This window comes from Dreissena polymorpha, chromosome 15 (genome assembly GCF_020536995.1).
Source record: "Dreissena polymorpha isolate Duluth1 chromosome 15, UMN_Dpol_1.0, whole genome shotgun sequence".
Classification (NCBI taxonomy): domain Eukaryota; kingdom Metazoa; phylum Mollusca; class Bivalvia; order Myida; family Dreissenidae; genus Dreissena; species Dreissena polymorpha.
The window spans coordinates 33,306,527-33,320,023 of record NC_068369.1 but is presented as its reverse complement, the minus strand read 5'-3'; the positions used below and the strand labels follow the sequence as shown (position 1 = coordinate 33,320,023).

General features: G+C 33.8%; 1 protein-coding gene across 1 annotated transcript; it reads right to left on the bottom strand.

Annotated features, from left to right (window-relative positions):
• Positions 1–1,447: 1,447 nt before the first annotated feature.
• Positions 1,448–8,769, bottom strand: LOC127860341 (uncharacterized). Its single transcript, XM_052398356.1, has 10 exons — positions 8,680–8,769; positions 8,092–8,274; positions 7,749–7,882; positions 5,307–5,427; positions 4,874–5,011; positions 4,326–4,529; positions 3,921–4,022; positions 3,586–3,612; positions 2,954–3,047; positions 1,448–2,596 (listed from the first exon to the last, which is right to left on the bottom strand). Exons 1-10 carry the CDS (start codon positions 8,732–8,734, stop codon positions 2,005–2,007), a joined length of 1,650 nt encoding a protein of 549 aa, XP_052254316.1. The 5' UTR covers positions 8,735–8,769; the 3' UTR covers positions 1,448–2,004.
• Between the last annotated feature and the right edge of the window lie 4,728 nt (positions 8,770–13,497).

Here is a 13,497-nt window from a genome sequence, read left to right as displayed (position 1 = left end):
AACCTCTACACATTTAAGGTTATTGAAATGAACAGCTCATTTTTAACGTGATGTTAGAAATTCGCGTAGTATATAACTAAACCTTGATAAAAATTGTTACAACTACCTAAGTATGTAAACGACTTCGTTTGATGATTTTCTTCAAAAAAGCCAACATGGTATTTTTAGTTTTTTTATGGAATCCAAATATCGTTTTGCTTATATTACACAATTTAAGATAAGTGCAATTTTTACAATTCTTGAACACGTCCATTTTATTCCGTTTTTTGTTACAGAAAACAAGATACCTTTTAAAATTGAAGAAATACAAGTGAATAGAATATGAACCATACCACTGGACGTCCGAATTTTGTCTCAGTAATATATGTATCGGCATAAATGAATATAGACTATACATATAAAACTACTTGTAAAGATGTACAAGGCGTGTATAAATGTTACAATGAATTAAATCAATGTACGTTGACGTTGCATTCCATCTAGTTGACGAAGAACCAATATATCGAATTTGAAAAATAATGTGCCATGATAATAATGATGAATGATTCCATTTCAATATACATGTAGAAAAGTGTCAGTCTTAGGTTCTCAAACATATGCATAATCGTTCTCCATGAATTGTTTGTAAACGCCTGCGTATAGCGACATAAATACTCAAAATCAACGAATATTTCGTAAAATATTTCGTTAAAAATCATTTTGTATCTCGTTAACTTTATGCTACCTTACCACATCTAGCTTTGGAATTTAGGCTTTTGCTATAAGGAACACTGATTTTGTATGGGTAAATATTATTTTACGGACTAGTTTACGAAATATTCATTGATGTTAAGTATGTATGTGGCTTTAAAGTATGTCCGCAATTTAGGAAACGCCACGAGAGTTGACGTACGTGTAGGAAAATCTTTGCGAGCAAAATAGTAATCCTATTTTTAGTGGTTTAGGTAATTTGAAAAGCAACTAGGTCTAACTTCAAGTGTTAGGTTGATATAGGCTTTAAATTGACCCAAAACACATTTTACAGAACATGCCATCTGGCATAACTTTTTGTTTCATTAACTTCACAGATGCTTAACAAATAAACAGACATATTACACGATGCAGATAAGAATTACGTGTTCAAGTATAATACGTAATTGAAACGGAATATAATCAGGCCCATAGGGCATATGTCAAGATCTGTATGCATTGATATTAAAGTGGTTTCAGTCATAATATTACGAAAAATACTATTTCTAAATTTATATTGATTTGCGATGACTGCTGATACAGATTAAAACATGTATTGATAGTAATGTACGGCAGGTTATGTGTATACAGAAACTTACAAACATTGATAATGCCTACGCGTAATGTATTATTGCATTGAGAAAATGAATTATTATGTGCATTAGTAATGACTAGCCAAATCCCCTTTTCAATTGCAGCAAAAATATAACACCTCACATTTTATTGAGCATAATTTTAATTTATATTCCATTTAACATACAACACGGTTAATCTATTCCATTTACCGTGTAACCCCATACTGTTGGGAAATGTACAAAAATATGTGTTTGCTTTAAATTGCGATTCAAAATAATATTATGTATGCAAACCTAGTTTAAAATTCGTTCAAAAGTATCAATATTAAACACATTAGAGAATAAGCTATTTGTCCATAGAAAGTATGTGTGCTGAGGTGCCTTAAAAATTATGTAAAAGTCCTCTGTGTGTTTGCATGGTTTTACTTGCTGGTAACATAATGGACCCACATTTCAATCTTGCACTATTTACAAGCATGATACAAATAATGTCGATAGATACAAATCAAATTAATTGTTAGAGTACTTAGGTACTATCTTACATCAACAATCCGTTTAAATATACATGCGAATAACTCCTGCAGTAACATCACGCGACCGTGCGGGTTGTTGTATTTGTTAGAGGCAAACCTAGATCTGTTGTCGTTGACTACTTAACTTTGACGAACGGATTTTTGCCATGACTGTCATCAGGCTTGTCTTATTCAGCAGCAGAGCCTCTTGCATGCGCCGCGCTCTTCACTGCTGAGCTATAATCGTCATTGCTTGACGAGAGAGCAGGTGCTTGTCCCATGCCGCCCACATGGTCATAGTCGTCGTTTTCCCGTGGACTAATCGCCTTTAGAGTTGCAGTCGTATCGTAATCGTTGTTTGTCGTGATGTAATCAATCTGACACGATCCATTGACATGTTCATAGTTACCCTGGCGGTAAAGCTTCAGTTTATGGTATACATTGTCATGGATTATACAACACGATGTTGCGGCTCCGTCAGTGGTGCAATCATAATCAGTAGAGTCGCCTTTGACGTTTCCACACAGTTCCAACGCCGAATCATCAATAGAATGGTAAATGTTCTCATCAATAATGTCATTCTCAAGATCCTCTGTTCTGTTGTAATGATCGATTTGTTCGATCACTGACTCGTTTTGTTTTTCAAGTACAAAGTAGTTAGGGTTAACCACAGTTTTATGGACCCTTGCTACATTTGATGCTGCATTTGGCAACATGTCGTCATGCTTCTCATCCGTCCTATCGGGGGCTCTATTCTTCAAACAAGCAGGAATAATTCCTCTGTAAATAGTTTATGATTAGATTAAGTGCACAAACAGCTGAACGTACAAGTAATCTGCAAACAAATAGTTTACGTTGGAAATAATTATTATATTAGCTTCAAAGGAGTTGCTTTCATAAAGAAGTATTATGCATTCTGTAGACCTGTCATGTAATTAACAGTTAATACACTTATTTCAAAATGTCAATTGTGTTTTAATCTTATTTATCTCATAAACATCCTTTTCTTTCTTTAACATTATTAATAAATTACGTCAAACACTTAACAACTGCAATCATTCGTATTATTATCTTGCTAATTTGCAAAATAATTTCCTGTTTTATATGTGATTTTTGTTTAAACTAAACATTGTTTACCGTCTTCGAAGCATCAATACGGCAAAACCTATTCCTACTACAACCAGTACGACAACCAACACGCCGATGCCTGCCCTTAAAGCTGGTGACTCTTCTGAATATGAAAAATTTAAAAAAATATAATAATACGTGTACGATTTTCACTCAGCGTAAACGTTATATATCAACAAAAACGTATTTTGAAATGATTTGATCGTTTCAACATACCTTTCAAAATGTAAATTTAGCCTTCATTTAGATCATTTTGATTGAATGCTTGCAATGTACAGACATTGTTTTTAATAGGTTGTTTAGACACTTTATTCTGTGGATATTTAGAAAACAGTACCATGTATGGACATCCACTATACACACAATCTAGTGATGCACATTTAGCTAATATGTACTAGATCTAAAAAATGCGTTTACAAGTCATTATAAAGTTTCTGCTCAAAACGCTTTCAACCAAAACGGTGTCTGTCATATGTCCACGGCTTGTGCTTATGTGCGCTCCCTGTTTTCGGTTGCAATATGTAAATAACCTTTAATAGGTTACCCTATGATCGTATTCTAAATTAATTTAAAATAAATTTACCAACGGTCATAATAATCAAAAAGTAAGAGTACATGTATATAAACTAGGCATAGCAAACCTTTGGATTTGGTCGTAGTCGCTTCTCCTTCAGTAAAACGGATTTGATGTGGTATTTTGGTTGAAATAGACATGAACGATGCTCGGTTAAAAATATTAAACACATATGCATACTTTTTTTACAGTACCAGTTAACATTAAAAAATTAGCATTTAACACAACGAAGACAGGCGCTTATGGTTGAAAAGCTGCTATGTATACATATCATTGAAGGCTTCTACATGACCTATTCAACATTCTTGTGTAGCTCATATGTATCATCAGTTATTAAATACGTGGGTAAATTTGTCTTTGGACTTTTCAATCACTTAAATCATATTGAAAAAGTAATGTTACCTGCGAAACACAGGGCCTGCTTTTTTCCCGTTTTTACGAAATGGAGCTTCTTTCCACTTCCTTTTACGAACGCGTATTCAGCATCCGAATACTTCGTGTGTCCTGAAGTGTGATGACTTCGATGGTATCTCAATCGTACCGTTTAATTTAATTGGGAATATGAATAATTATAAGTTAATTGCGTTCTATGTTAAAATGCATGCACGTATATCTTTGCGATTATAAAAAGGTTTGCGTTTAGGTTTGATTTTATAGCTATAAAATTATTATACTGTGAAATCAATCATGGTGAAAATTTTATATAAAAAGTTGAATTAATTAACATGTTATCATGTGAAGTCTCTCATTTTATGTTACTTTGACTGATAAGACAGCAATTAGGTAATGGTATAGGTAACAACATACCCAACAAACGTAAGCCTGCCTTATTAATCAAGGTGGCTTCTCTTATTATCCCTGTCCAGTGCTCTTGATGTTGACCTGCATTTAACACAGATACGATAATACTCGAGAGGGAAGCTGGATACTTGTTTTCCTTTAAACAGATTACATTTCCTTGGATCCAAGTATTGCTTTGTTTCGTTGGTACATATGCTGTAGCTGACGGATCTGATAATTAAGAAATAACAAGTATATTTAAGTACGCATTATTGAAACAAGCCTTTGATTATTTCAAAGAATTAGCACAGAAACTGTGTCTTCTTCGTCCAAGTGTATGATGCTTATCCGCAATTGACGTTTTTATTATTATAAGACTGTTTCCTGTAGTATTTTGAAAGTTTATTGTTGAATGTAATTATATATAATTCTGTAAAACAGTACTTCTTGTACATCGCTATAACATTACATGTGTTAATGTTATAGCGCGCATCAATCATAATTTGAAAACCAAAGACAACATAATTAGAAAATAATAATATGTGATTATATGCAAACAAGTCACATATGAGTACCTGCTGTTGGCTTTTTGCTACATATTACTTTTAGATTGCTTTTGCTGGCACATGATTGCCATTGGAAGCCTTGGTTCTTATATCTAAGGCAATCGCCAGTATGTTCCGTACCACGATCGATGACCATTGAATCGTTTACTGTGTATATAAAGCAGATAAACATGCATATGGGAATTAGAGACCAATGGAGCGAAGTATAAGGTAGTCAATTAGTGTGGTGTTTATAATGTTTATTTTGTTTCGTATGTCACATGAAAGTATCCATAAATAAGTCATTTGCAGATTAACCCGTTTACAGATTTTTATCCACAATACTTTAAAACCTGTGCATGTAATCAACCCGTGTCCGTAAATTTTACATCCAAATATACGACATATTCAACTCTTTACGTATTTCTCGATGTATTATTATGTTCAGTGTCGGTGTACTTACCACTGATTTGAGTGAAGATGGCATAACCGTCTTTTTCACAAAGATTCTTTTGGTCGTTGTCGAAATGCCCAAGTGGGATTTCATGTACCGATGTATTGAAACAGATACATTCCTTTAGCGACTGAAGATAGAAACATCTTAAGATATATACATTGCTTATAGAAAACAGCCAACGTGTACATGTAACATGTAAATGCATCTAGAAATCGTAACATGAAATACATTTTGATATGTATGGAATCGCGAAATATATTTTTTAATTTGACAGGTATATTTATACTAAAATCAATATTTAAAACAAAGAACAGAATTAAAGCTTTACATGATTTAAAAAAAAGATGATTACATTATTACCAAATTCAAAATTTTGCTAAATAAATCATGAAAATAACATCCACAGGAAAACCAAGAAGATATAAGTAGATATGAAAGTGTTACATATTTCAGATATCTTCCCAGTGGGCACCCAAACGTTGCTGCAACGTTGTATTTAGGTTGCAGTCAAACGTTGCAGTTTGGTTGTACCAATGGTGTATATGAAAGTTTTCCCGACGTTTTTTCCAAACGTTGTTGCAACGTTTTTTCCAAACGTCGCTGCAACGTTGTATTTAGGTCGCATTAAAACGCAGTATTTTTAAATTCTATTTAAAATAAAATAAAAATATATAATAATATACTCTTTCGAGTTTTCACGACATTTTCGAGTCCTTTTCCTAGAAAGAACCAATACTGGATGTTTTATAGAGAAGTTAATGAAACGTGCCCCGACTGGGAATCGAACCCACCAACTCCCGATCGCTAGGCGGACACCTCATCCACTACACCACGGCGACTCTTGAAAGTTTCAGACAAAAATGTTGACTATTTATTTTTGGCTGAAACTTTGAAACTAGATTCTACCATTTTAATGCATAATACAACTTAAACAATATATTTTATCCGGCGATTTTGAGTTAAAGTTCATCTTTAGCATCTTTAAGTTTAAGCAACTGATGTGTATAATTTAAAACAATGAATTTCTAAAATTTACAAGAAATCAAATTTTCATTGATGCTATGCATGAACTGTATTATTATAAAGTACGATTCCTACTCGGGGAGCGTTTTATTATCCCCTCTATAGACACCAAGTTCTTTCTAGGAAACGGACTCGACAGTGTGCATATCTGCCGATAATACGCGAAAGGGCGGTTGGCAGTAAATATTTTTTATTTTTATATTATTTAAAAAAAAGAATTAAAAAATACTTCGTTTGAATGCAACCTTAATACAACGTTGCAGCAACGTTGGAAAAAAAACGTCGGGAAAACTTTCATATACACCATTGTGACAACCAAACTGCAACGTTTGAATGCAACCTAAATACAACGCTGCAGCAACGTTGGAAAAAAAACGTCGGGAAAACTTTCATATACACCATTGTGACAACCAAACTGCAACGTTTGAATGCAACCTAAATACAACGTTGCAGCAACGTTGGAAAAAAAACGCCGGGACAACTTTCATATAAACCATTGTGACAACCAAACTGCAACGTTTGCATGCAACCTAAATACAACCTTGCAGCAACGTTGGAAAAAAACGTCAGGACAACTTTCATATACATCATTGTGACAACCAAACTGCAACGTTTGATGTAACGTCCGGCTAATGTTTTGTATGCAACGTTGTGACAACGTTCGGTAATGGTTGAGCTAAATATTACGTTGCAGCAACGTTCGCAAACCGTCTGATGCCCACTGGATCGGAGTAGAACATTGTTTATATCCTATATACGCATATGTTTATACACACAAAATGATTGTTGCATTATACTGAACTAAATATCTTATATGTATGCCACAATATTACATCAGATACATTAGTATTAAAAGATAATTTTGTGAAGACTCGAGACTATATGTTAATGGTTCATATACGACAGGATCAATGTACCGTTCTTGAAATAAACACGTCATACATGTACATTAGCAAGTACATTGTGCATATAAGTATACGTCTACACACGTATGCGTATACACCGATGAGTATAAGCATACATAGATAAGTACACGAGTTTACTGATGCATTTACGTGTACGTATATGAGTTTATTTTAGTATAGATGCGTATGCGTTATAAATTAAGCAAAATAACAATCGAACGGATCGTTAAACACTATCACATATAAAATATCCTTTATTTTTGCTTTCTTCCGAAGATAAAATGGAATTTTGATGTGCTTATTGATAATATACCATTGATATACCGTATCATTGTAGTTTTCGCGATTACGTGTAAAATTAATTATCCAAAATACATTAAACTTTGTAAAAAATAAATTATAATAACTATAATTGTCCGGTGTATTGTGCGCTTATGACCCTCGAGTTATATACTAATAGGTAACAATGTCTCAATTTAGCAGTGCTCGTTCATTAAGTATGATGCAAGTAAAGACTTACTGAATGGTTTAAGATATCTAAGCCATTTGGCGCCTTTATTCCAAAGGGACTGTAATGTCTACACAGAGTCTGGCAGTAGCCAATGCTTGTTACGGTGTTCGTTGTGTGCACCGTGTTTTGAACTTGTGCACAACCTGCGATGTATAATAACGTTGAACATGAAATACTTACATTAGCATATATCATATAATTTATATTGTTGTCGGAAACGTACATTTAACGTTATTTGAATAAGATATCTTAAATTAAATAACAGTATTCGATTCGACCCATAACTCACTAATTTAAAACCTGAAAACACAAACAATGCAACTATTCATATTATTCGAATTAAAGCATTTACCATGAAATACAAATGGAACTTTCACCGAGACGTATCCTAACCAAGCTTCGTAATTGTTTGATAAAACATCAATGTCTTCAGCAACCTCAAAATGTGCATTCTTGTACGCAAGCCTTGGTTCCGCAAGATCGCAAAATGATAAAAGCCATGGGGTTGAGTCACTGCTTAGAGCGAATTGTTCAGCTGAAATCCAAATGAAATCATTCTTTGTAAAAGGTAAAATTGAAAGTGTTTAAGACTTTTTATTTACAATGATAGAATTAAAAAACAGATTTTAAAAGTTGTGCGTGAATATATATTCGTATCAATACGTCAAAAGACTACTTAAAATGTTTTTTTTCACTGGGGTTACATTTGGATGAGTTTCGATTATGGCATAAAAACGTGTAAATACACGTTTCATTGTGTTTCTTACACAACAGCCTAGCTATCATTGAAACGCTATTACATCTGTGTTCTGATATATACGGTTATTTTTGAATCCCTCATTTGAATATTGCATTTCATCGTTATTCTTACTCATAAAATAAAGTAACGATTAAATACATGCATACACTGACATAGTTTAACCAAATATTCATTACTTACCTTTGATCGACTGATTTAACAGCAGAAAAATTCCAAAAAGTCCTTGCCACTCCATGTTATATCTACTCGGTTTGGTGCGAAACACTAACAGGTTCATTTTCATTTATGAAACAAGGAAAACATATGCAATATTTGACGTGAATTAAAATAGTGTACGCGTTTCCGCTTTTCTAAGTAGCATTTTCGTCTCCTAAACTATTAACTATTCACTTACATTTTTGCTTTACGCATTTACTACCCAAAGTCCCAGAATAATTGATGATGTTAAATGCATGTGATCAATATCAAATCAAACTTGTAAATAAAAGATATCGCGGCCTTGTGTATAGCATACATATAGCTACAACTTAACTTAAAACTGAACTTAAAATTAAGGGCATGTGAACAACTGGACAAAAACATAAAACACTTGTCGTGTGATGTTTTATAACACTGGGTCTAGAAACCGCAGCAGATGTATGGCATTATTTTCATTATTTTTATGAAATGTTCATATTTTATTATTGCCGCACACTTCAGAAATACGGCGTGACCAGTAACATTTAGAACACATTTCATTTCTTGGGGTACTTTCGGAATATAATTATACTTGAATTTGTTCTTGAAATATAATTCAACTACATTATACAGATAAATACACTCGCACAATTGAAATCACAGATACATGTTAATGAACGATGATGATTACTCTTCGTGAATTTAACATGTTAAAATATCATGTTTCATTTATTATTTAAGAATGAATCAAAACTATTTAAATTAAGTATGTTTTTTACGATGTAAATCATAGCTCTTACAGGATTTGAAGATATTGCACTTGGAAGAAAGATGTTCAAATGGTTTAGGATATAAAACAGGAAATATATTACTCAACATAAAAATATATCTGCTAATTGTAAAGATTTACATACTTTAACAGGCGTTAAACATATTCGCCAGTATTTAATACAATTCTGTACTTCCCACTTGCATTTAAAAATATTATCTCGTTATTTTTCTATCCAAAACGAAAGCATTAAATGTAACGTGTACATAATACATATAACTTATAATTTCATTGTCGCCCTGATCACGAAACCTATATGTTATAAACTATGATATGCAGGCCTTACACACGGCTTTCGAAACGAAATCAGCACGAAGCCATTACAATCATTAAATGGATTCAATATATGGCTACACCAAGTACATATTTTATTTAAACTTTACTATTTTAAACATTTACTTAACTGTTAGTCTGCATTATGGTGCAGTATAAAAGAGGGTGAAATTATTGAATACAACTGTAATGATTTGATTTTGCTAATACACGGTTTTGTTCTGTGTATTGTTCGAGGTTTTCATACATGATCAATCTTCCAAGGTGTCCTTTTTCTTTTACGCATATATCTCCCTGTTTAACTCTCATGCTAAATAGTCATAGACATCATCATCAACAGCAGAACAACCACCGCCATCATCATCACGGTCATAATCATCGTAAGGTTTATATTATTAATGCCAGGGCGGCATATCAAACCAGATGAACAAACAGTTACTATTTCAAAGTGGTTTGTCTTCAAATGTACCAGTTATTAGTACGTTTCAAGTACATAACATCCGTTCAGACTGTAATGCGTTAAGTATTTCTTTGTTCCGAAATTAAGCAATACAAAGTAAATAAGTCGAGGACATTTATCAAAAGGAAGTGAATAAATGTGCTCTTTACATGTAGATTTACGTTCACTTTCACTTTAATATCGGAATAAGACATTTTAGCAAGTGCTCCAAGTCCGTAAAACAAATACCAAGCCAAGAAGAAATGAGGACACTTTTAAAATCACCCATGCCCATGCCCTCAGTTTCATGCAGATCCATTAACAGTTTTAGCTAATTGTTTAATCAACACCTTCATGATAATGCCGTCCCATGGTTTATAAAATTATATTTTCGTATTTTTGAAAAAAAAATATGTTATACATTTACTCACACATATAATATGTGTTTAATAGCGCCATATACGTATAGTAGCAACACACAACATGAATACAACTCCTAAATTGACGAGGACAAGTATTGCAAACAATGCAATCCGCTGACATCACACGGAGCAGGGGACAATACGCGCCACATGGGATTTATAATTTGGGCGATTTAGTGTTGTTCACTCTCACATCAGGGCAGCTCGTATCTGGACCGCGGCAAGAACACCTCGCGAAACAACGGTAGACTCGGCAACAGTGCTTGTCCTAGTGAAAATACAGAAACAAACTCCCATATATCATTGCAAACACAGTGGTCTCATAATCCGACATTCATGCCGTCGCATCTTGTTATAGAAAGAGACAATATAGACTCATAATCCTACGAGCGTGTGTCATTCTCCCAAATACACATCCGTATGATATGGTGAAATAACTTCTATCCGCGGCAACAACATCGGTGATGAAAAAAAGAGGAATATATGTTATTTAATTCATATGGGTGTTACGTAAAAGTAATTTTAATGATTTTTATTGATCCCTTTATGCATATTTTTCAGATGTATATTATGGTTTATGTTAAACGTACTCAACTCTATGTCGATATATGTGAATGTATATTTTCGTTATAATGTATGAATCTTAAATCGCTACAAAGTGGAAATAAACAGTCTATATAATAGATTCATTCAAAAAATAATTTGGTAAGCGTGTGTACAACTTGTTAATTTTACTAATTCCAAATGATTGTTATTCAAAAACAAAACTGTATTTTGATTTTCTGTCTACGCCATTTATGTCATTTCGCTCCCTGATAAAAATTCTTCTTTTTCTTTAATATGTGACAAAAATATGGAAATGTAATTTAGACACAATGTAACTGAGATACTTGAAACATAATTTATGTATATATTGTTAAATCGTTGACACTTATTCTGTAAAAACTTTCTTTTGCCAAGCTGTAACGATGTCCTTTTAAAACGTTTTTCTATCACTTGTCGATATTATTATACAGCCATATATATGTTTTCCGAATGTGTCACTCAAAATATCTTAGTGTTAGTGCTCCGCTTTTCCGATGAGCATCATATCTAGCTTTCCACAAATCCTTTAAAAACAACACTGATTCGTATTTGATTGTAATTATTTTCATAATCTCTGTATCTCTTTTTTTTCCTTTAGCAGCTGCTGTAGAAACAGTCGTTTGACAGTCGTTACCTGAGGCAGCGGTTGGCACCTCCCCTAGACTATCGACATGGTCGTAGTCACCGATTCCTTGAGCGGATATCGCCGGCGAAGTTACAGTCGCATCATATTGGCTCATTGTTGCGAGGCTTCTAATCTGACCGTGTCTTTGGACAGCAGCATAGTCACCCTGGCGGTCAATCTTCAGTTTGTTTTAACCAGTGTCAAGATTATGCTGCCATGTAAGCGCTGTAATCGTAGTCATCGAAGTCAAATTCGACGTTTCAAAGTTTGATTGATGGAATGATTAACATCATCTTCCAAGATTGTTTCGTTTTTTTTTCCTGGTTTGTTGTAATGATCTATGTGTTCATCCTATGAGAGTGTGTGTGTCTTGAGTACAAATTAGTTGTGGCTGGCTACTGAGTTGTGGATCATAACTGCATTCAAAGATCGCCCTTCGAACTAATGTTTGTCGTCTGCATTATTGTAGGTCGTCGTCTTCGAAGATGTACGTTTTCTTCTTAAATCAATTACATAATGTTGTCATATTAAACAACCAGAATATTGTCAGCACAATTCATTTTAAATGATAGGCCATGTCAAAGCTTTATTCTGGTACATGAATGAGGTGACCTCCTACACCAAACGCACATGCTTGCGAGAACGGGCCTTAAACCCGGGTCGCCTAGGCTAGAAGCGCATGAACAGAACACTTCCCTAACCGGACAGCCTCTGCGACGATGTATACATTTGATTTATCATACATTAGTTTTCAGCTACCGTCGAGACATTCATTGAATTGACCCATGCGCCTCCTGATGATTCTGATGCATGGACAAGAAGACGCACTCCATTATCTGGTTTAGCATAACGCTTCGGTTAATAAATTGACATTGTGATAAAACAAAAATAATAAAAATAATAACAATTTTGATGAGAGGTTTCCTTATAGTTTATGTAAAATAATAGCTGATGATGTATCCAGTTCGTATGCTCCTTTCGTACGAAGCATTGGTTGCGTACCATACTCCGTTTGTACGAAGTATTGACGGTATAATGTACCCAATGCGTATAAGGCATTGATTTCTCGCCAACTGACTATCGGATTCTTATCCTAATATCGATCAACCAATCAGCGATAGATTAATCGTGCGCGCCGTTTGCTAACAACTGTCCGCCATTTTTCTGATAAGCCGACTGCCTAGTTTTTTAACGAGTTTTGTTTATTTTGTTCAAAACATAATCGAAATCGAAATACAATATGGTACAATGGTTTAAATAGGGTTTATGTAACTCATACAGTCGGTATTCTTTGCAACGCGGAAATGTGGTCTTGCGTGAGTGGACAGCTTATTGTAGACTTACCAAATCCGCCTTATAGAACATTGATTTATTTAAAAAAAACTAAAAATGTCATATAAGCCAATATTTAGTATGAATTATATCAAGTTTTAAGGTAAAATGATAGGCGACAGTGGTACACACTATGCGAAACGTAACGAAATCAACGATATAAATCGCTTGTTATGTGTCAGAATCAAGTGAAAATAAGTTTATGTTACTATTTTAATAGCATTGTATCGATAAATGTCATCGTATAAGAGTTATTTATTATTAATATCACCAATACACGCGGTAACTTTGGGGAAGTCGGTACCCTCGGGAGCGT

Bases quoted from the DNA above. Each gene is read 5' to 3' on its own strand.
- LOC127860341 (XM_052398356.1), bottom strand. From the start codon at position 8,734: ATGGAGTGGCAAGGACTTTTTGGAATTTTTCTGCTGTTAAATCAGTCG. The intron at 5,012-5,306 runs GTAAGTACACCG...TTATATACACAG, and splicing joins CATCTTCACTCAAATCAGTG to TAAACGATTCAATGGTCATC. The intron at 4,530-4,873 runs GTACTCATATGT...CTTAATTATCAG, and splicing joins TAGCAAAAAGCCAACAGCAG to ATCCGTCAGCTACAGCATAT.